General features: G+C 36.5%; 1 protein-coding gene across 1 annotated transcript in view; it reads left to right on the plus strand.

The window, feature by feature from the left end:
- The window catches only part of NSD2 (nuclear receptor binding SET domain protein 2), a 100,560-nt gene that overhangs the window by 66,495 nt on the left and 11,441 nt on the right, over positions 1-22,624 (plus strand). Inside the window, exons 6-11 of the mRNA XM_059818190.1 lie at positions 771-915; positions 3,485-3,603; positions 6,708-6,789; positions 7,812-7,936; positions 20,977-21,108; positions 22,168-22,291. Coding sequence (XP_059674173.1) covers positions 771-915; positions 3,485-3,603; positions 6,708-6,789; positions 7,812-7,936; positions 20,977-21,108; positions 22,168-22,291 — 727 coding nt within the window. The remainder of the gene's footprint in view (positions 1-770; positions 916-3,484; positions 3,604-6,707; positions 6,790-7,811; positions 7,937-20,976; positions 21,109-22,167; positions 22,292-22,624) is intronic.

The following is a 22,624-nucleotide window of genomic DNA, read 5'->3' on the forward strand; positions in this document are numbered from 1 at the left end:
TTTCATTTCTGTAGATCGTACAATCTTAAGAGCTTTCTGACTTCTATAATTAGTCAAATCTGGGTTTCCTTAAGTAGAAGTATGGGAATACTGAAGGAGTTTGGGAAGATTTTTTTCTTTGTTTTTAATACTGGATTTTCTGTTTGTGTTGAATAAACTTCCAGAAACTCACTTAAATTCCATGTTGATGGCTATTATGTGTCATGCTCATATTACTAAGAAAAGATGCACAGTTTTTTGCGTTCCTCATATTCATGTACATAGTATAAAATGATTAATTAATACAGGAAAATGTTGCATCAGATGCTAGCTTGTGTCAATCTCTCTGCTAAGATAGGTGTAATGAATTCTATGTTTAATGAGTTCTCCTGTGAATTGATGGATGTCTTCGTAGGCAAGCATGTATTCCAATATTGCTTGTCTGTCTTTTGTGGTATAGATTTAAACTTCATCAAGAAATAATACACTTTTTTTTTTAATGACCACAGGACAAGATTTACACTTACTCCATTTTTTGAATGTTAAAAGGCAAATAGATACTTCCAAAATGATTCTTTATACTTCTGAATATGCTAATAGATTTTTTGAGAGACAGAGAGAAGTGGTTATTCAAAGAAAAACTGGATACAGAAGGTTTTAATCTAGTTCTGTGTACAGCAGAAATGTTAGATAACTTGTTTGTATCCAGTTTTCCAAAGCAATAGAAGTATTTACGCCATTCTTTTCAATGGTCACCTTTTTTTAATACAACCCTATTTCTGCATGTATAGGTGGTTGCTGAACATCCAGATGCTTCAAGTGAGGAGATTGAAGAATTGCTTGAATCGCAGTGGAACATGCTTAGTGAAAAACAGAAAGCTCGCTATAACACAAAGTTTGCCATAGTGACCTCTCCCAAATCTGAAGAAGACTCTGGTAAACGTAAAACTGTGCTAGTGTACTCTAACTAAATTTGATATACATAGTGGTGTTAAAACTAAGCACATATTTGAGACCTGTAGGGAAAACAGCTTTCACTGTTTTCCAGTTTTAATTCTTGGTGTTTGTGCCAATAGCAAAGGAATACCAATGGTTACAATAAACGCAACCCATGAAGTCTACATTTCTTGCTCATTGTTCTGAAAAGTTGTTATATGTAAACCTTCTACTGTCTAGAGATTGCTGGTTTCTCATTCTTCTTCTGCCCATAAGCAGCTGCCATTGCATCCACTGCCTGTTACGAGTGGATGGTGGGAAGGGAAGATGAAGTGTTACTACTAGTAAAATTTGAGGGGTTTTTTTCTAGAATAGTTAGGAAATGGTTTAAAAAGTTTAATCAGTGCTACACCTTTTCTTCATATATACCTAAAGTATATTACCTCATATCATCGTCAACTCAGGAAGTATTCCAAACTTTATTCTGAAACTTTCATCCGTTTGGCATTTTATTGTGCTACTCAAAGTTTTTAGGACATTGTACAAGATTGCAAATACTTTTTTTTTTTCTGCTTTTATTTTTTTGTTGCTGTTGTCTAGCGTTTGGTTTTGATAAACAGTCTCAATTATTTTGCAAAATATCTGAGTAGTTTTGGAGTCACTTATTTGAGAAAGAAGGAGGAAGATAGTTTGGCATTTGCATGAACTTTATCAAATTTAACTAGCTATCATTTTTCAAATTTAAATAGCTTTACAGCACTGTAAGAAGACTTACTATGGGAGTATTAGAAGCCAACAGGTGCTGCTTTGGGCAATAACAAGAATGAGAGGGAGTGTTTGAAAGTTTGTGAGACTTGGAAAAACTTGTATAAAAATGGCAGTCAGTTTTGTTAACTATCTGTGTGTGTGTGAAATAACATCATTTTGTGGAAAATTGAAAAGTTTTTAACTTTAAATTTTAAGTGTCAAATATTTGGATATCAGTTTAAAAAAAAAACACATTCTGTATCTCTCAAGGTTCATCATTGAAGAATATTGGAGAGGCCAAACGTAAAGTGTTTCAAGACTCACCTAAAAGGAGATCAAGATCCAGAAGTAATTGAAATTTGTGTTGTGTGCAAATAGTTCATCATTATAAGTAGCTATTGAGTGTATTTTTTTATGTAATCGCCCACGTATCATAATCTCTTTATTTTATCTCAGATGTTGTCTTCCTTGACGTTAGAATTTTAATGGATCCCAAATTAAATATCTAAACAATGTAGTGCTGAATTTTGTTCACCTTCCTCAGTGTCATATTGCAAGAAATGTAATTGAAATTGTACCTGTACCAGGTGTTTCTAGTACATATATTGTGTACATTTATAGTTATCTACAGATGAAAACATGTCAGTTCAATTGTTCCCCTACCCAAATCCTCTTATCTTAAACTTGGAAGAATATTGTGGGATTTCTCTTGCTGGCTTTTTGTAAGTAGCAGGTTCTCCTGGAGCCATTTCAGTCTGCTTTGTGGATTCAGAGTCTGATAATAGAATATGTCCTAGATTGGTTAGATAAGAACATTAATTTGAAAATTATCCATATTTTCAAGTTGCAATATTTTTAATATTTACAGCTATTTGTTCCCACTGGAGTAGAATGCTTGTAGCTGTAGGGCAATTTCAGTTAACATATCTGTGCCCCTGGAGCTTGCAATCTTCATACTAATAATACCCTGTAGCTTCATAAATTAGAGTGTACTGGCGAGTGTAATGTCATTTCATCCTGATGAAACAGACCACTTCATAAACCTTCATATATCTTTTTGAGGTAGGGCGAGTGCAAACAATAGCTGAACCTGTGGAAGGGGTATGTAGGTTAGTCACTGACCTTTTGTAATTTAGCAGCTGCTTGAACTTTACAGTGAACGACCATCTAAATATGTGAATAAGTCCGTTGGTTTAAAATGACTGACGTGATTCTGTTCTTCGGATTTTGGTTCACAAAGGAAGGGGATCTTACGGTCTCCTGTAAAATATAAGTAAGCTTGTTAGAGAGATTCTGGGACTGCCTTACCAGAAAGAGAGAATTAATCTGTACAGTTGGTGATATCTTGTCTTTTCCAGAGGTCCCTTAATAGATGTCGCCAGTATCTTCATCTGTATCATTTGGAGAACTTGAAGGAGACTTAAGGAGGAGACTTAAAAATTCGTTTCAGTGATAAGACACTGTTACAAAGTGGCAGGAGAGTTAAAAGCTGTATAGATCAATCATGTGTAGTCTGATGATACGAAACAAATGTTGGGCAGTAATATTCAGATCTTAAACTACTGCTTATACAGGTAGACCTATCTTTCTAAAATAACTTGAGTATGAAGCAGTTGATTTGGATGTGTTCTAGAGTTAGTCTTCAGAACCAGAAACCAGACTTTAAGCATTAAGGGGTCATCAAACTGTGTTAATGTTTAACCATGTTTTAAAAATAATGACTGAAAGAAAAGTAACTTAAATAACTAGATCAGTTCAAAATAATTTGAAAGTGGGTTTTAGATTATTTTTCATGTAAGTTTCCCCCATCCCCCATCCCAAGGTAACTTACATGGAAATAAAAGAAACCAAAAAAAGAGGACAAAGGAACCTACAGAAGATTTTGAAGTTCAGGAAGCACCTAGGAAAAGACTCAGGATGGATAAACAGAATAATCGGAAGGTAATTATGTCGTTGGTTCGTTTGGGTTGATTTATAGCAGCACCAATCACATTGCTGTAGTTAAGTTTGTCAGCATTTCCGTTTTCAGGATTAAAAAAGTAATGTCTGTATATCAAATCAAACTGTTGTAAATATTCAGAGATACATGTGAGCTTACCACTGTGGAGGTTTTTTTTCTTTGGTTTCAAGGACAGAGGTATGACAAGTTGCAGTTGCTGCTTAAACTGTGGTGAAAATGTGTGCTGAGAAAATCTGTTTCACAAAGGAATGTGCAGAGGCATGACCTTTCCATGTCGTCATGCTTTGTAGTTCTTTTTCTTTCCTCCTGAATTGGAGTTCAGAGATGTGTCAAGAATGTAAAAAAAATAAATACCTTTAGTCAATACTTAATTTAGACAAAAGCGGGGGGAGAGAGGTAAGCAAGTAAAGCAAAACAGAAAAACTGCTTTTCAAGAACTGGAAACCTATAGAAAGTTTTAGAGTGGCATGCTGACCCATTTCTTAAGTTAGGAAACTGCAGTAAATATTACAGTATGTTTACCGCACAAATTGTAGGCTCCTTTTCAGTTTAGCTTGCTTGTGAGAGTGAGATTTTTCCTTACATAGGTCACTAAAACTATGTATTATGGATACAGCCCAAATCTTGTAGAGACTTAAGCATAGGTTTATTTAGTCATGCATGTAGACCAGTGAACTTCATGGGTTTTACTTGTGTGGAAAGCTTAGCTCACAAGTGTTTTCAGATATGTTATTACAGTATCATACTGTAGTGTGAGTATGCAGACCTCATCTCAGGACTTTAGTGGTACAGTGATTAAATGAAACAACCCAATATAACGGAAGGTAGTGGATTTATTTTTTTAAATTAATTATGGAGGTCACATTTGTAGATGTCACTTTGTTTGGTAAGCTGGTTATTTTAGTACCACTGTTGATATTGTGGATATTCAGACAACTCGTTTAGAGTTCAATATAAAAAAATAAATAGAATTTCAGATAGCCAGGCTTAATGAGCTTATTAGCAAAGGACAGAGATAAGTCTTAGAGAAATGTTATTGCCTTTGCAGAAAGAAGGGCCAGAACTGTTTTTTGCACTCCTTGTTCTAACGGCTTAGTCGTTGAATAGTCATCTTATATTCTAGAAGGTTTTGGACCCTTTTTAAACTTGTCTAATTGATTTGAATTCACTATACTACACTAGATCCATGGAATAATTAAGTTTACTTACTGTAATTAATTCCTGCTATGAAGTCCTTGTTTTGACTGTCCCTAAAGTTACTTCTTTACTGTCCCACCAGTATTCATACACTACAATTAGCCTACATTATCACAATGTTCATGCAGAGGAGGTTCTGATATCTTTGATGTTGTGATGCAGATGTGAATCTTAACAGGAAAATAAATAAATAAATGAGGTGAATGATTCCCATAAGATACATACCACTAATAACGTTGACTTAGTAATGTGCTTTAAAAAGTGTTGTCCTCTATGTGATCCGTTTATCAGAACTAGTTACAAGGAATCTGGTGTGTGTAAATATTAGGTAATTTGGAAACTCTAAATGCATATAGCAATGTTTGTGCTTCTGTCCACAGAAGGGTCGGATATCACAGAATGGTTGCTTTGCGGTTTCTTTAATGAATTATCTCTTTTTCCTGCCTTCACCAGCCCAGGGTACTTCTAGCTGTATGTGCTGCTGCTTAGTAAAACATTTAGTGAATGACAGTGAAAATATCTATGTAACGATTCAAAAAAGCAAACACTAACCATACACCTTCCTTCTGCTATTCCCAGTTTACCTGCAGGCTTTTGTTACGATCATTTTGGATAGGAGGAGCTTTAATGACTATTTTTCCGTGATGTTTTACTGCTTGCATGAAAGTTGTGCATTTTTGTCCTTAATTCTTATTTACAAAATCTGAATGTTTTCATACAAAGTAACTAAGTCATAAATACCCGTATGGAAGTCTTGAAAAACTAACTCGTTCATCGGTGCTTTCATGATGTATATAAAATGCACATTAACAAAATGGGAGTTCTGTAAAGCATGCTTTAAATTTAAGAGTGGACTGTACTGTACATTTTCTTTCATTTTTACACAGAAGTGTAACTAATCTTGCAAAACTGATATTGGGAGCCTCTGGCGGCATTAGTGGTAGGGCGTCTTAGTCTACTTAGAAGTCAGTAAAAGCACAGTGTAGCACATCTGTAGTACAGTAGCCATTCATATTTATTTTTACAAAGGAAACCAGTTCTCTGGTCTTTTGAGGTGTTCACCTGCACATCTTTTGTAAAAACTGAATGTCAGATGAAGAATATGAAAAAGTATGTAAAACATTCTGTTTGGTAGAATTATTGATCAGGTGAGCATTTGTCAGGCTTAAGTATTCTTGGCTACAATTTTAGTGACTTACTACTTGAATGAATTTGTACCATACAAAAAGAAAAAAAAATAGTGGCATATGTGTAAGGAACAGTGTCTAATTTTGACAAAGCTTTGACAAAATCTTCCCCAGTTTTCGGCCTAAACTTTTAATGATAAATTCTCAATCTGGAGCAAATTTATGTGGTGTTTATATTCCTTTGAAAATAGTGTTTTTATTTTGGAAATGCTGAAACAATCTTAACCATAGTAATTTCAAAAATGGCACTGCTATAAGTTGTGGAGCTGCAAGCAAGCCTCTCTTGAGACTTAAAATTCTGCACAGGGTTTATTCTCAAATTTATATACTAATTCTGCAGTTTACCTTTAATAATTAAAGGTTTTAATTTGACCAGTTTAGATAAAGAATAGTAAGAATAATTTACATGTTTCGTGTTCATTTAGAGCTCCCCTTTCTGATATGCTGAGTTTGGGATGGATAAGTGGGATGCTGGAATACTGTGTTCTTTAATTTTTCTCATTTGTTTACGGGTTTGTACCCTGTGCTGTAAATGAGTTTTAAAAATCACTTAAATGGGGCTAGCTTAACTACATTACCATTCAGAAATTTGTAAAGACACTTTCTTTTTAATAACATAAATCCAGAAGTAATTGCCAGTTTTATCCAACCACTCATAAATTAGGAGTTTTTTTATTTTTTCGTATTTTTTTTTGTGACAGAGGGAGACAAGCAATGACAAAACAGCAAAAACAAACTCTTCTAAGGTCACAGAAACCTCCTCTTCACAAAAGAACCAGTCAGGTAATGTGGTCAGAATAAGTTTTAATGTAACTTTTTCAATTAAATAATTTTAAAATAAACAGGTTGTCTGAGGCAGCCAGCTAAATTTTGCTGACGCAATAACCAGTTACAGCCACTATGCCACAGATGGGGGGGGAGCGTGCTCTCTTCCTTCACTACCACCATTTTGCAACATTATACTTGACTGAAATTGTGTATTGCTGATTTAGAGCAGCAGTTCACAAGTTCACCGTTTGATGGCACCAAATTAAAGCTATTGCCCTGTGATCTTGGCAAGCAGTGATACAAATCCTACTGCTCCAATTTGTCATTGTGCATTAGCCCAATAAAACAAGTGCAGTGACCATCAATGTAATCAGTTACTATGTGATTTTAGTCCTTTTAAATGATGCTTGATGGGAGGCAGTGTGGAGCGCAAGAGGGAATTCTAAATAACCTTGGACCAAAATCCAAAAGTCAGACTTGTTAATGATGCTCAAGTTTAAGGTAAATTCTGTAAGAGCATGTCTCTTTAGGTATTATAATGATATGCCAAAGACAAGTAAGCTTCAGCAAGTTCTGCACAATGTAGAAGTGGTGATATGCCATAGATAATGTCTGGTACCTGGCTCCTGTATATAACCTTTCTCTTAACAAAGTGTTAGTGGTACTCAGATTGTGATGAGACAATGTAGGCCTTCTAATGTTTATCTGAGGAGATAACTGTTACCTCTGCTTTAAAGAGGTCATAAGTCACAAGATATTTTGATTTTAATAGAAATGAGCAAAAAAAAAAAAATGGGAAAACATTTCTTAGCCATTTGTAGTACGTATTTGATTAACAGAAACCTCTTTATTTTAAAAATCAAGCCAAAACACATGGTTTCAGAAACTTACTTCCTGTTCTCTCAGCCCTATGTAGGTGCCCAGAAGACCTACCTAAATCATTCCTTCCTTTAGCTGAAGGAATATTTTAAATGGCTTCAGGGAGATAACGTTTTAAAGTTCCAAACTTCACTTTGTAAACCAAAATTATTTTACAGCAACGAAAAATCTGTCTGATGCATGTAAACCTCTGAAGAAGCGAAATCGGGCTTCAGCAGCAGAATCTTCAACTCTTGCTTTTAGCAAGAGTTCATCTCCTTCAGCTTCCTTAACTGAGAATGAGGTAAAAAAAAAGTGGTGTTTGCACACAGCCATTTAATTACAGAAATTTTCAGGTGTGAATCTTGTTTAAAAACAAAAAGGCGAATTCTCTAACGTTGGTGCTCTAGACAAGTTACAGTTTTGGCCTCTGTGAAACCTGTTAATGTGTGCATTGCAAATTCATTTATTGTAAAACGAACGTCTGATTTGGGGACGTCTAGATATTATTGTGGTTTTTAATGTATTTACCAACAAGGTTTTAGAATTGTAACCTTCTATTAGAGGCAAAGTAAAATGCCAGTGTGTTCTGTATTTTCTTCTACAGACTTTATGTAAGTGTACTACATTAGTTACATTATGTAACTCAATATTGTCATGTTGCCATAGCTTTTATATTGAAGCAAGTTTCCTAATCCTCTGTTTGATCTAGAACTGGACAGTTTTCTGAGCAGAGCCCCTTTAAGCTCAAATTAGTTTTCAGGCTGTTTAGGTGCTATTTCTCTGTGATGCAAATAGCTTCATCCCCAGTAGAGTTAAACAGGCAGTGAAGGATGTATCTTTTTGATACTTACTAATCATAGTCTTAGCTCTGCATATTTGGAACTGTAATTCTTCTCAATTGACATATAATAAATGAAATGTATGTACCAGAAGTGTATTCATACAATCCATTGAACCATTCCCCAAGTCATCTACACTATTAAAACCAATCAGCCAAAGAGTGCCAGCATGAGGGTGAAGTATGCATGCTGTTTTGCAGGTGGATTCAGAAATGTACTTGGTAGGATTTAGTAAAATATCCATAAACAAACAGCTTCAAGCAGTTTGTATTGCAGAAGCTGTAGAGAAAATACTCTTCTGCTAACAAGGGAGTAGGGCTTCCAGCTATCCTAGAGACATTTTCATCTCCCCTAACAAACGCATGAGGTGCTTAGACACTATAATGAATGCAGTTAAAATATCTAGACAATGTTCAGTAAATGGTTTACCTTTGGGTGGGGAAAAAAGATTGCATGTTAATGGCTGTATATCTTACTGTAACTGGAAAAATATTTTAACAAAAAAACCCCAACAAATTCTCACTCCCGTACCCCAATAAAACAACCAAAGGAAGTCCCACAGGAAAGAATATCCATGGCAGCAGTCAAGTAAAAGTAATACTTGTTCTCATTTTGTTCTCTCAATTGAGAGACTCCCATCGATTGGCTTACCACCTCCTGCTGTTTTAGCTTTACTGCTGGAACTTGGTGTGTAATGGCTGTTTGTGTTAGGGACCATCTATTCAGCCAGACCAGTTTGAGGAATATACTGTCTTTTTGGCTCTAAATATGCATCTCCAAATATTGTAATCTCAGCAGAAAGATTCTTCTATTTCTAGATATTGTGTTTATCAAATGAAATCTCCAGAAATCTTTCTTGACTAAAGGCTCATTTTTGTAGGATTTTGGGTTGTGACTTAACGGTTCACATGTAAAAAAGGATATGGTTATATAGGCTGAGATGGAAATTTTACAATTTAGCTCTTAATCTACTCAGCTGCTGCTAAACAGCAAAAGGTGTGAGAAAAATTAATGTCATATACTGCTCACAAAACACAGATACACAAATCAGAAAGTGAATTAATTGTCTTCAGGGGTTTAGGTTTTAAAATATCAAAACAATCCCAATCAACATAACAGAAAATACACCCTGTCAAATAATGGAGATTTTGTGGGGCTGAGTGCAGTGGGGAGTAGATTAGTGGACTGCATCCTTAGGTGGTTTAAAGCTACACTGACCTGAACTTGTACCAACTAAGGATTGGACCCAGTTTGTTTCCTATGACATTTGATATATTTTGCCTTTAAATAAAACAAAAATGTCAGGCATGTGTTTCTGAACTTACTATTGATCTATTCTATAAAACAAGGAAAGATACAGATTTTTTGGGTTGTGTGGGAGGCTTTAAAAACTTTTTTCCCCTTTTGTATTGTTACTTAGCACTTGTCTAAATGGCTAAATATGTGTGTGCCCTGAGAGCATTCATCCAGAGAGAAACCTTCTCCAGAGTGTTAAGGGAAAGAGTTTAAAAAATAAACACAATCGTGCAATGATGAAAGCCTTGCTCAGCTAATTGAATAGGGTATAATTCTTCACAACATTAAATATATTTACTGATTAACTTTCATATTTTTCTGTTCACTGTAATACTTCTAAATGTTGGCTTAGGTGCTCTCTTAACAAAGATAGAAAAAATTCTGCATATTCCACGAGTACATACACCTCCACAGGCAATACTTAAGTGGATTCTGGCCTTTTTTTTCTCCTTGCTTTTCTCCCCACATTATCTGTGGACATCTGGTTCCAGAATGGAATCTGGATATGACTGTTACTTGTCAAGGACTGTTGCTAGCTGCACATCTCTTAAATGTCAGTCCATTGCAACTAAGTTCTAGGAAGGGTGTGTTCAATAGGAAGGGTGTGCTCCGTTTTTTCTTGTTCGAAAGATGCATCTTGTTTGACTTTTTTTTTTTTTAAAAGATTTTGGATGAATTTTGTTGTTATTGGGGGTATTTTTTAATGGGGTTTACTTGAAATATTATAAAATTAGTCAATGCCAAATTTTCAATTTATAAGTTCCTTTGGGTATCTAAGTTACAAGGGAGAGAGACAGGGGTGGGGGTGTGGACTTCTGCCTTAAAAACAAACATTTATAGACCTGACATATCAGAGATCAAAAGGTACGCTTTCACTCCCTTCAAAAAAAATCGGGCTTTGAAGTTGTTTTAAGATGCATGGACAGAAGCACTAAGGTGTTTATACATGAATGAATAAATTTCATACCTGCATTTAATCTTGAAACAGAATACTTAATTTTACTTCTAGGCACTTGACCATCAGTAGTCATTTCCTCCAGTACTTCATGTGAAATATGATTTTTGTTTAAAATCTAATTCTTGATGAGCAACTGGTAGGGCCAGATGTGAGAAAGATACTCAACACTTCGGAGTCTGCAAAAGCTCGGAGTAGTTTTTTACTGCCTGTGTAAGACTTGGTGTAACCATCCAAACGCTCATGGTATTTGTGAGAAGAGATACAGGTGGTGTATTCTCATTTTTTTTTTACCTTGGCCCTCCACCCCCCAATAATGTAGTAGGTGCCAGTAAAGTGTAACCAGTATTTTTTTAATAAATAAAAAAGGCTTTACATTACCATTACTGCTGGATTATTGGCACACTTTGTGTGTTTGCATGAAACAGATCTGCTTTAGCTTTTCAATCAATTCTTGTGGTTATTGGCTGCCTTCATTAAATTGGATGGATTTGTTGACAGCAGATAAGCGTCATAGTATCCTGCAGAGCCTAGGTACTACTTCTGAACTTCGTCAGAGAAATTGTAATTTTTTTTCCGAGAGAGGACAAAATAAAGAACATGTAATACTCTAGGTTCTTAGCTAGCTTGTCATTCATCATATCCTCATGAAGTATGAGCTGACCAGCAGATGGCAGTTTAAAGAAGCCTGTGAAAGATTTTGAAGGTGTTGCTTTTATCGTAAGTTCCTTCTATCTTCCCTAGAGGGAATTCTTTCTTCCTTCTGTAACATCCAGTGTCAAAACTAGCTCAGTTGCTGGTTATAGCTGCGACTTCTTGCATTTCCAAGGCCCAATAATACAAGTTATAATAATGCAAGCCTTAAGTTTTGCTCTTTTTCTGCATATTAAACAGTATATTTTTTTCTCATTACCGTTTCGAGGCATACAGATATCTGCATTTTTTAATGGTTATTGGCATGTATACACAATGGAGAAAACACATACAATTCTTAAAAGGTAAGGTATTTGATTGAGAAGGCAGTCATGAGACATGTACAACTGGCAGCTAAAAAGTACATCAGCTCCATTTATCGACCCTGGAGTCTAGTTTTCCTACAGTATACAACTAAAATATTCTAGGCATGCTTACTGAAGGTAAAAATAACTGTCTTTGAGATCCTAAGAACAGGAAGAAAAAAAGGAATTCATGTTATTTTAAACAAACTACTGCCCTAAAGAAAAAATAGTTGAAGCTAACCTTGCAGGTTGTTAAACAAAATCAGTGCTTTTAGCGTTTCGTTCTAGCTTCCTTCAAAGATAATTTTCTCTTCAAAACAATACTTAAAGATAATTTAATATATAGTGCCACTTTAAATCCTCTGACTTAGCAGATAGTTGTTTCCTGTGTTTGTTTCTGTATGCCTATAGTTTTTTTTCTTTTCCTGTTTCAAAGCACCAGTAAGCAGTCAGGGGTACGGTTTTGTGGAACACTGCAAGTAATTGGACTTGTTTCTTGCTAAATCTCTGCTAAAGCCTCTAACAATTGAAATGACCTGCATCGCCCACCAGATGATACAGTTTTGTTACAATGATTCTACTTTCACATGGAAAAAAGTTCTAGGCTTGACTCTCCTTCTTTGGCAGCACATTCTGTGTAGAAAATTAAGTTCTTATGTAATTATTCTCATCTTGTGTATTACTTAGGCTTCAGAGTGCAGAGAATCTGTTTACTGAATGTTTACATGATGTAGGTTTTTATTCCACATCCCCTACCAAAGTATCACGAGTATCTGTAGGTAATTTTATAATGTTTTAAAATGTTCTCAGAGTTTTAATTAACTTTCCAGGCAAATTCAGAAATGCATAATATCCTTATCTGAAACGTCTAACTCCTGCTAATAATAAAAATGAAACTTGTCCCAGGCCGTCTTTTTTGCTATTATAGTACTGTGTACACTTGTGGCACCGCATACTTAAAGAATTTATCTAGTCTAGCAGTATGGGCCAAAATATCATTCTTCATTCAGTTCAGGAATTCTTATACTGCAATAAAGGAAATGTTAACTGTAACTCAATTGGCTCTGTCAGTTTTTCTGTCTCCGTGTGGGTGCACGATAGATTGTCTTTTGAATACAGTCTGACCTGTTGTTTGTATGTTGCTTATTGACTTACTTAGATTAAAAAAAAACCCCAACCCTCTAGCCACTGAGATTTTGTTAATAAGAAAAAAAAACGCAGTTGGTGTTTGTCTGTGGAAAGACTGAAGAGTTTGCTTATCAGACCATGCATGCTCTAGGCTTTCTAGAGAAAGCTCTTAGCCAGACCAGACCACTTCCTCCTGGATGACTGTGGTATAGCAATCACTGACTCTAAAGTCACGTCAGGAAGTCTGAGCCTGTAGCAGTGTCCTTAGTTTTAAGCAAGGTGGAACTTAATAGCCAACAGCATTCAGAAGTCGTGGAAACATGCTTCTAAATTGCTTATAAAAAGATGCAATATATCTGTTAAAGATAGCAGATGACCTGAGAAAGGATGCCACTTAAGCCAGCTGAGTGTCTTAAGACAACTCTGGAGGAGTGGTAGGTCCCTCTTTGTGGGCCCTTTCTTTTATGGATCCTGCTGATCCTGCTGTGCAGGTGACTTGCCTACCAAACAAAAAAGCAGAAGGAAGTAGTTTTCCACCATGCTATGTTTTCATTTTATATACCCCTAGCTTTAAAGTAAGTATACACAGTGGATTTTGTTTCCATTTGATGTTCTACAGCTGGGTTTATAAAGTAAGAGATGCTCAAGTAAAACAAGGGGAAGCGGGAGGGTTAACTTTTTTGGTTCTGGAAGAATTTGACCTTTAGTTGCTTTTATAACTGCTTAAGCCCAACATGACAGAAGCACAATGTTGTCTTGAATATGACTAAGGCCAAAGCTTGTATTCTTAATGCTTAAGAAGTGCTGTTAGCAAGCATATATGAGTAATGTAAGAAGCATTTTTATAAGACTCAATGAAGTGTTTCTGAGGAAGAATTTTTTTTTTTTTCATGAAAATTGCATTTTGGTAGCTAGAAAAATTTGAAAAGGTGTGCAATTAGTGGAGTAGTAACTGTTGGAGCCATTCCAGCATGGGCACCGTAAATGCATAAATGTTAGCAACTTTTTCACTCAAATTTTCCACATGCATTTTGAACTTTAAAACACTGGGCAGGGAAAGCTTGTCTGAATTGGATCTAGGAGAGAAGTCCTAGTGAAGCTGATAAGCACAGGGGTGTGAATGTTGTCCACTTTGCAATTGCTAACACACAGTGAATAGTATTTGAAACTTGCTTCTGCTCCATGAGGCATGAGTTTTTGCCTTAACAAATACTGATGCTCTAGTCCTTCAGGACATCCTTTAGCCAGGAGGTACTTGCAGAGAAGAAAAAAAGGAACTACCACCACCACCCCCTCCCTGCCCCCAGAATAACATTGAGCCAGCAAAGATGTTTTTATAGATCATCTGTTAAAAATGAAGACTTAATCCTAAGCCTAAAACAAAAAGCACGTTTAATAGCCAGGTCAACAGCTGATTGAGGGACAGTCTTGACAAGCAGAACAGTTGCATTTTATGTTCTTACTATGGTAACTTCTTAAATTCTCGGGCTGCAGTTTGGATGAGTACAACCATTTCTTTTCAGACCTAGAATTTCTGAACCTCTTTTTCCTTGGAATTACAGTGCAATGGTTTTGCTGGCACTGGTTTTTACTATTTGATTTTGGACCTGTCTGGAAGGAAGTAGAAAGTTTTAAATGGGGAAAAAAAAATTATCGTCAAGTGGGTGAGCGGATGGAGGAAATGTCCACATAAGTATTTCACTTTATCGTCACCTACTTCTTTGAAACACAGCATCATTTGAATTTTTAAATTCCAGGCTATCCTTTCTTGTAACATTTATCAGTATGATTGGATGCCAACTGAGAATATGTCAGTACCTGTCTTTTTTTTTTTTTTAAGTGAAATTTCAACCATCCAGATGTGGAACTAACAAAACCATTTGCAAAGTTCACCCACGTGATTCTAGAAATATGCAAGCTGAGTGTACGTACCAGCTTGCATCCAATTTTTTTTTTTTTTTTTTTTTTAAAAGCCGGAGGGAATGAAGAATTGGCTCGCATTTCTGCTGAGGTGTGTGGCTGAGACTGGAATCAGGTACCTGGTTGCAAAAAATGCTCAAAAAGTTCTTGTAGAATTGAACTCAACGTTTAGATGTACTGAATGGTGTGAGAAATGCTTTCCTATGTTAGTGCTTGTCCTTTCAACTTTGACCACTTTAATTGATGGTGCCGTGAACTATGCAGTTAACTGAAACTCAGTGTTGCAGTTGAGGAAAGTCTTGCAGTAGGAAAACCATTTGAGAAGTGATTTTGTACTCAATGCTTCTGTCAAATCATCTTCCTGCCCCCCCCCCCCCCCCCCTTAATCTTTTTGGAGAGCTTCAAACAAAAGACAAAATTAAGAATATAATTGTATAAAGTAACAAAATGCACATAGCTGACTCAATTTAATTCCTTTTAATACTCTAGTGTCTTAAGTCTTATTTTAAATGTACGGAGTTGCACACCTTTCCTCCTCTTTTCTTAGCCTGCCCAGCAGCCTGCATCAAAACAAATTCTTATTTACTCAACGTATTCATGAGAAGAAAACTCCATTATTCCACAAACAGTCCTTGCATCTGTATGCACATTGTAGATCCCTTTTGCACAAAATGGGGAGTTAGTAGTTCAGGAAGCAGTAAAAAAAAAAAAGTTAATCTCACATTTGGCAATTAAACAATTACACAGTATTCAGTGGCAGTTGCTGGTATAATCTGCTTTATACGTCAAATATTGCAGTATGCAAAGTATCTTAATTCAGTTAAGAATTAATGCTGAAGATTGCTTGTATAAGCATTCTTATATAGTCTTTCTAAAAATAGGTCCATGTTTGTCTGAAAGAATCCATTAAACACTTCTTTTGGTTACTGTGAACAGAGAATTTTAGCATATAGTTCGAAAGACAATTAAAAATACTTTGTGGTAATGAAGTCTTGATATGATGATTCCTGTACCGTTGTGGGTCTGAGTAACTATTGCCAAAAAAAAAGTTGTAGTAGTATAAGATGTATGATCAAAATAACCTGAGTTGAGTAGACCCAATTCTTAAACTAATGACACATTGCCACAATTTGTATCTTTTGATGGGTAAAAATATAATACTAAACCCAAAGAATTTACAGAGATGCCAAAATTTTGTCCCAGTTTGACACAATAACAAGTGTTTTTCCAATAACACAGCTATAGAGAACTTGGAAAAATGAGGTAATGTGTCCTTACATGTTCCCTTTGACTCTTACGTGTGTAAGTAGTGAGTAATAACTGATAGACGTGGGAAAGATTGCCTCAAGAGCCTGACAGTAAATTTGTTGCTTCTGTGAGCAACCGTATTCTGAACCTCATTAATCCCTGAAGTTCTGGCCCAGCCGAAATGAAGGGCAAAACTCCTCGTGATTTGATTTTTAGGCCATTTTTTTCCCTTTCACTTGTGTATGCAGATGCACAGTTTCCAGTAAAAAGAGCTGGATTTGACTTCTGAAATACCACGCGGTTGCTCAACGTTCAGGCAGTGCGGTGTGAAAGCCTCTGCAGGCAAAATTATGTTCAATAATTAAAGGAAATGGGAAGGAAAGCTTGACTGATGTGCAAAATGTAAAGTTTGATGGTGCTTGTGATGATACTAACTTCAGCAGAAGGAGGGTATCCTCTGTGTTGCAGCATCGTTAATTGCTAATGAAAAGTGGAGGTGATTATAGAGTTCAGATACAATTTCATTGCAGAACCTTGTCACTTTTTAGAAATCTGAAGTGAACAGCCTTGGCTTTTTTTTCCCTAAACTTGCACTCTTAAAAGTAGAATTTTGCCTTTATGAGAAATAAGAAATTACTCAAAATGTAAACCAGAACAAAATAGCAAACCAGCAATTGCTACAAATTGCCAATTAACAGGTTTTGCCACTAATCTAAATGTTGATTACCTTGGCCTGAATATCAGAAGAGTTAATTACATGCAATTTACTTTGCTAAGGAGATTATATTACAAAAGTAAGGACAAGACAAGCTCTGGCATGATCACAAGGGAAAGATTTACGTTTGTAACTTACCAATTAAAGAAAAAAGCCCCTAAAAACCTGTGCTGGTTTTTACTGAATGCTGTGATTTGGGCACTTGTATGGGAACTGTTAGATCTTCCATTATGGAAATTTGTGTTCACAAACCACAAAAGCGTTATGTTTCATTTTAGAGGTGGCTGTGTTTCACGTCAGCATGAACTGATTTCCAGGAATTGTCTTGTAAATCATCTTTAGTTAGTGACTGTTTCAATCTAAAGGTATTTTTACTGCGAAACTCAACTGTCCCCTTGGTGAATCAGAACCTGTTAGTGCTGCTGCAGCTTGCTTGGGGTGCAAATACAGTTTTCCCAACCATCTCGTGCTCTACCTGTCATTAGGTTGTAAGTCCTCTCTAAGAAACGTTAGATGAAGGTTGTCTCAGTCTCTTCTACACAGGCCTGAAGGGACAGACGCTCATTTTACTTCCCTGATATTTCCATTGGCTATTCTGGGATAACTTCAGGAGCTGAGGTGTTGAATTCTGGCTCTCTTCATAGAGGGAGCTTTCCCAAAAGATGATTATGTAGAACAGGGGTTATTTGCAAAGGGAGATGGCTGGTAGAGAGCGTTTCATCTTCTGCAAGATAAAAATAAGAGGAGATTAGGGTCAAACTCTGAATTATCCTGAAGAAGTGCTTCCCTTTCTTATAACAGGGAATCTGCTAGCATCCCCCTTTATTAGCCCCCTAAAATTAGCCAATATGAAAACTCCCAGATGATGGAGGAGTGGATGCGAGCTATGCATGAGTTATGCATAACGTGACTGTTGGATGTGATGGCTAAACCCTTGGTTGTGGTAGCAGGGATCAAGAGATGCGCTGTGCAGCAGCAGCAGCTGCATCAGGCAGTAGAAGTGTATCGCTGAGCTGCTTATGAATGTATTGATTCTTAAGAGTTGCAACAGCCATGAGCAGATATCCAGGCTTGTCTGTGTAGCACAAACCTGGTGGTTAATGGAGCATTTGATTTGTGAAGTGTGTGAGGCTCCTGACGGCCGTAAAGGAGAGATCTTGAAAGATACTCTCAGTCTGGTAGCCATGCAGCTGATGAACTAAAGGTATTTTGTTCATGCTGTATGTGTTGGTATTCATGCTTGAAATCCTGCATTAATCTATAGGCGGGTATAAAATGCCAAGTTTTATCTTGAATGGGCTGATAGAATGTGGGTTTTGTGATTGCATTTGTGATGTAGAGTTTGATTCTTGCCAGCGCTGCTCCTTTTTGGCTCAGTAACCGTTTAATTTAAATGAAGGGCTGGTGCATTAATTCTGAGGCAGTAAAATCTCAGTTCTGTAGGAAAATGGCTGTCAACCTGTGGTTCACAAATGGCTGGGATTTTGTGACCTATATCTAGGGGGTTTCTGAAAAACTCATCTGCCAATAGGGTTACTTTTCCATACAGAGGTCTGAATCCTTCATTTGAACATTTTGCAAGTATATAAACCAAAGAAAAGCTAGGAAACCTTTGCTTTGAAACAAACCTTATTCTCTTGTGACTGAATATATTTGTCACTGGATATGTTCTGTTTCTCTGCTCTGCCGTCAAAAGTAGTGAGCTGGGGGAAGAGGAGTGCTTTCCTCAAGGGCAAGACTGTATAGCTTTTGCTGCTGGAAAGAAGACTACCTTAACTCTTAAGGTGTGCTGTACCAATGGTTTTTCCTCAGGGTTTTAGGTGTACTTTGTGGTCTGGGGACAACCATAGTGTCAAGTTAACATAAGACTGCTTGTTTTGTTTACAACATAAAGAGTACTTTTTTTAAGTAGAGAAAAAATACAGCTCTAAGACCTTCCAGTTTATTTTTTCTTTTTTTCTTTTCTAAACGTGACTAATTTTGGCTAGTTGAAACAGGAACATAATGAGGTACTAGAAGTGTTAGTGCAGTGCACTGCTTATACTAATTAATGTTTCTGTGGGAATAATTTAAGCAGAAATAAGCATGTGTGTTGTGTAAGTTTACTTAAACCGTGAGAGAAAATGTTTTTGTGTTTTTGCGGAACTGCCAGGCTACCTTTCTTTATCTGCCCCGTCCCAGCAAGAACTGGCTGCTCCTGGCCATGCACTCAGGTTGCATTTGCAGTTTACTATTTCACAGCTCCTTCCAGGGGACAGAGATTCCTTGGTGCCTGAACAAAGCAATGGTTTTACATGCAGTTTCTTTTAACCACTTCTAAAAGGGTTGGGCAGAATCTCCAAATCACTCCAGTTGTAGAAATATTCGTAGGTGAAGTGTAGGTACGAATCACTTCGACAGTACGCATTTGCACACAGGAAATGTGTTTAAACCCTTGCAAGTAATCTGGAAGGGGAAAAAAACCCCAACAAAACAACCAACAACCATCAGTCTGATCCAATTTACAAAATATTTTTATGCATGATCAAGGAAAGCAAATGTTAAATGGAGGAATGCAAGTTAGCTGGCAGCAACAGTGCAAAGTAATTGCTCAAAACCAGTGTTTCTAAAGGGATTTTATAAAGACTAAAGCTAGGCCTGGTTCAGCTTTACATTTTTCTCTCTGATTTCAAAATAAATCACTTCTAATAAATTTGCGCGTTACATGGAGATTGGCTGACACAGGAGGTTGCACATAGCTGTCTCCATTACTAAGTAAGCTGGGCCATTTTTAATAAAATTTGTTTTACTATAAATGAATATGAGATCCTGTGTCTGAAAACAGAAAGCAAATTCTTCGTACAAAGCGGGGTGTCTGTATCCTGACAAATGGCCATTGGCAAAATGATCTCTTGAGTACTGCAGCAATTGACAGTGACTTTCGGTGCTGTATTGAAAAGACTTAGGGAGATCCTTACACAGCAGAACAGGAGCAGTGAAGAAGAGTAGCATGTTGATTTGCTTTGGATATTGCACTTAGAAGACTTGTAATGGCCTATTGCCTCCAGTTCTCATGCCTGATTTTTCAATAACCTTTTTAAAGTACAGATAAGGTTTAGAGAAAACCCACCAAAATTCCCTTAATGCTGGAAAAAAATTCCTTAGGGAGAAAATTAATGGGTCTTCTGGCTTACCAGAAAGGATTGAAATGGGCTTAATTGCAGCATGCTTCCACAGGAAAATGTCTGGTTCCAAAGGACTTCTAATATAGCTGAAATACCTGGAGAAAGCAGCATCAACTGCAAGTTGCAGTTAGACAACTCAAAAGGGACATGAGGCAGTATTTTTGATGGTATGTGTGAATAACCATTAGAACAAGCTTGAAGAGAAGTGACAGGTTTCTTTTGCCATTCCAAATTCTGAGGCTGTCCTGGAGAATGCACTTTGTGAAACACAACTCACGCAGTACTGTCTGGGGGCAACAATATGAAATTCTGCATCTTCTGGTGTAATGTGAGATAAGACAAATGACTTCGTTGTCCATTCCCTCCCTAAATTCTATTGAACTGAAAACTGCCCTATATTTTCTTTAAAATATGTTACTTGGGTTGGTTTTTTTTTAAAGTAAATTATGAATATTTTTAAAAGATCCTTCATCTTTAATACATCTAAATCTGTTACATAAGATTTATCCATACCAGGGCTATCTTTTGTAGTATTTTGAATTCATTGTTGGCTATAACATTCCTTAAACATATTCAGAGAGCCACTTTTTTCTTTTTTTGTCTCTTCTATATACTGTTCCCACTTTCTTGGAGAATATTTGGGTCAGAGACTTTCATATGCAGCTTGAAGTTTACCAAGTTTCTTTCTAAAATTAGCTGTTATTCTCTCATAAAACACGTGTTCAAACTTTCATCAAGGGATTTGAAGATATCCCTGTGTTACTGGCTAGGCACTTCTAGCTAACTGTATTACAGAACTGAGTATAAATAAAATGCTGTATTACAAAGTTTTGGTGTTCTGTTTTGGCTGCTCTTGAGTTGGTGAGGATGATTGTTACACAGTCCTTTTGATGAGACTTCCACAAATGCATACTCTGGGTTTAATCAAGCTGTTTTTTAAAGGTGGGGGAAACAAAACCAAGGAGTGTGCCTAAATCTGATAGTCTGAACTGCAGTCTGTTTGCTTCCTTCAGTTGATATTCTGTACAGAACTGACCATACATGACTGCTTTCTCTAACGCATATGTTTAATCTTCAGATCTCCGATGGCCAAGGAGATGAGCGGTCAGAGTCTCCCTATGAAAGTGCTGATGAAACTCAGACTGAAGTGTCTATATCATCCAAAAAATCTGAGCGAGGAGCAGGAACAAAAAAAGAATATGTGTGTCAGGTGAGAGATGTTAGCTGGGGCAGTGAGCCATGTTTTCTGAGGGTTCCTAGAAAAGGTGTTTTTAAATATGAAAATGATGATATTAGGCCAGAAATGGGTTTATCATGTGTGTCTGAGATGTCTGTTAGTGATGAGGGTGCCATGCCAGTAAATGGGATTCTTCATTCCTAATTTTTTTTTTTCTTGACCTCCAATAAGTGACTTAGCCTTTCTGCTTGAGTTTCCAGATCTGTAAGATAAGCATAATTTGTACCTGAGAATAAGTGCATGAGTGTTGCCAGGTAACTAGTTAAATGATTGAGAAGAGCTGCTCGCTTACCTGTTAATAAAGAGGAGGAAGTAAAACCCAGTGGGTTTTGTGCTTCTGCGTGCAGCTGAGATTGCAGAGATGCTTTGGTAGCAGCGTGCGTGTGGCATGCTAATTGAAAGCAAAACGCTTTCTCAAACTATTCTAAAAGAGTTCTTAGATTATTAAATGATAACACAGTACAAATGGACAGATCAAATTTGTTTCCACGAGACTGGGCAAGCAGTTATATTTCCATTTCTTGTACATAGTGACGATGAGGTTATATCTATCTTTAAATGTTGGCTAATTCCTTAAATTCTGCCAGCATTATTGTTCAGTTCATTTTTAGTTATGCATGTGTCATTGCTAACCACTCAGACATAGAAGTATCATTGTGCCACCTAGATTAATTTCCTTTTGCCAAGGAAAAGGAAAATAAGGATGCTTTTTAACCCTACTGAGATGCATCAGTGTGCTCAGGGAAAATTTCTCAAAGCTTTTTTTCTTTTCCTTTTTTCTGTCAGATTGTATTTACTCATGAACCGTGGTTCTATGAGTGATATTTCTAGCAGTTTAATGACTCTATTGTCTGTTTCGACCGGAAGCCAGGGCATGGGACGATACCTGTAAAATTATCTTTCATGTGTTAAATTTGATTTCAACAACGGGAAAAGAGATTTTGAGGAGCAATATATGAAAAGGAATAAAGAAAACAGTTTTTTCCACATATGAACTTTCCTTTAACATTCAATGCCTTTGTGTTGTAAAAGCTGTGTGAAAAAACAGGTGATCTCCTACTGTGTGAAGGACTTTGCTATCGAGCTTTTCATGTAAGCTGCCTTGGGCTCTCTGGAAGACCAGCAGGAAAATTCATTTGTAGTGAATGTACATCAGGCAAGTTTGTCCCTTTCTATTAATAAAAAAAAAAAAAAAAATTGTAGTTTTCCCATACATTGTTCTAGGAAATCCTCCTGGACAGAGTATGTATGTCTGGAGAAACCGTATTTATCCTTTGGTGCCTGACAGGGTGGGAGTTCATATAGAGCCATTAAGTGTGCCATGTTTTAGAAAGCTCACTCTGTTTTCCATGAGAACTCTCTTGCAACTTGGCTGATTTAGTCTGAATTTCATTGCCTTAATAATTGCAGAATATTTGCTCTCTGAGTACAATTACAGAGTAGATTTAAAGTCTGTCACAAAGACTTAAGAAATCCTAGAAAAAAAAGC

The sequence above is a fragment of the Gavia stellata genome, chromosome 5 (assembly GCF_030936135.1).
Source record: "Gavia stellata isolate bGavSte3 chromosome 5, bGavSte3.hap2, whole genome shotgun sequence".
NCBI classification, from domain to species: Eukaryota; Metazoa; Chordata; class Aves; order Gaviiformes; family Gaviidae; genus Gavia; species Gavia stellata.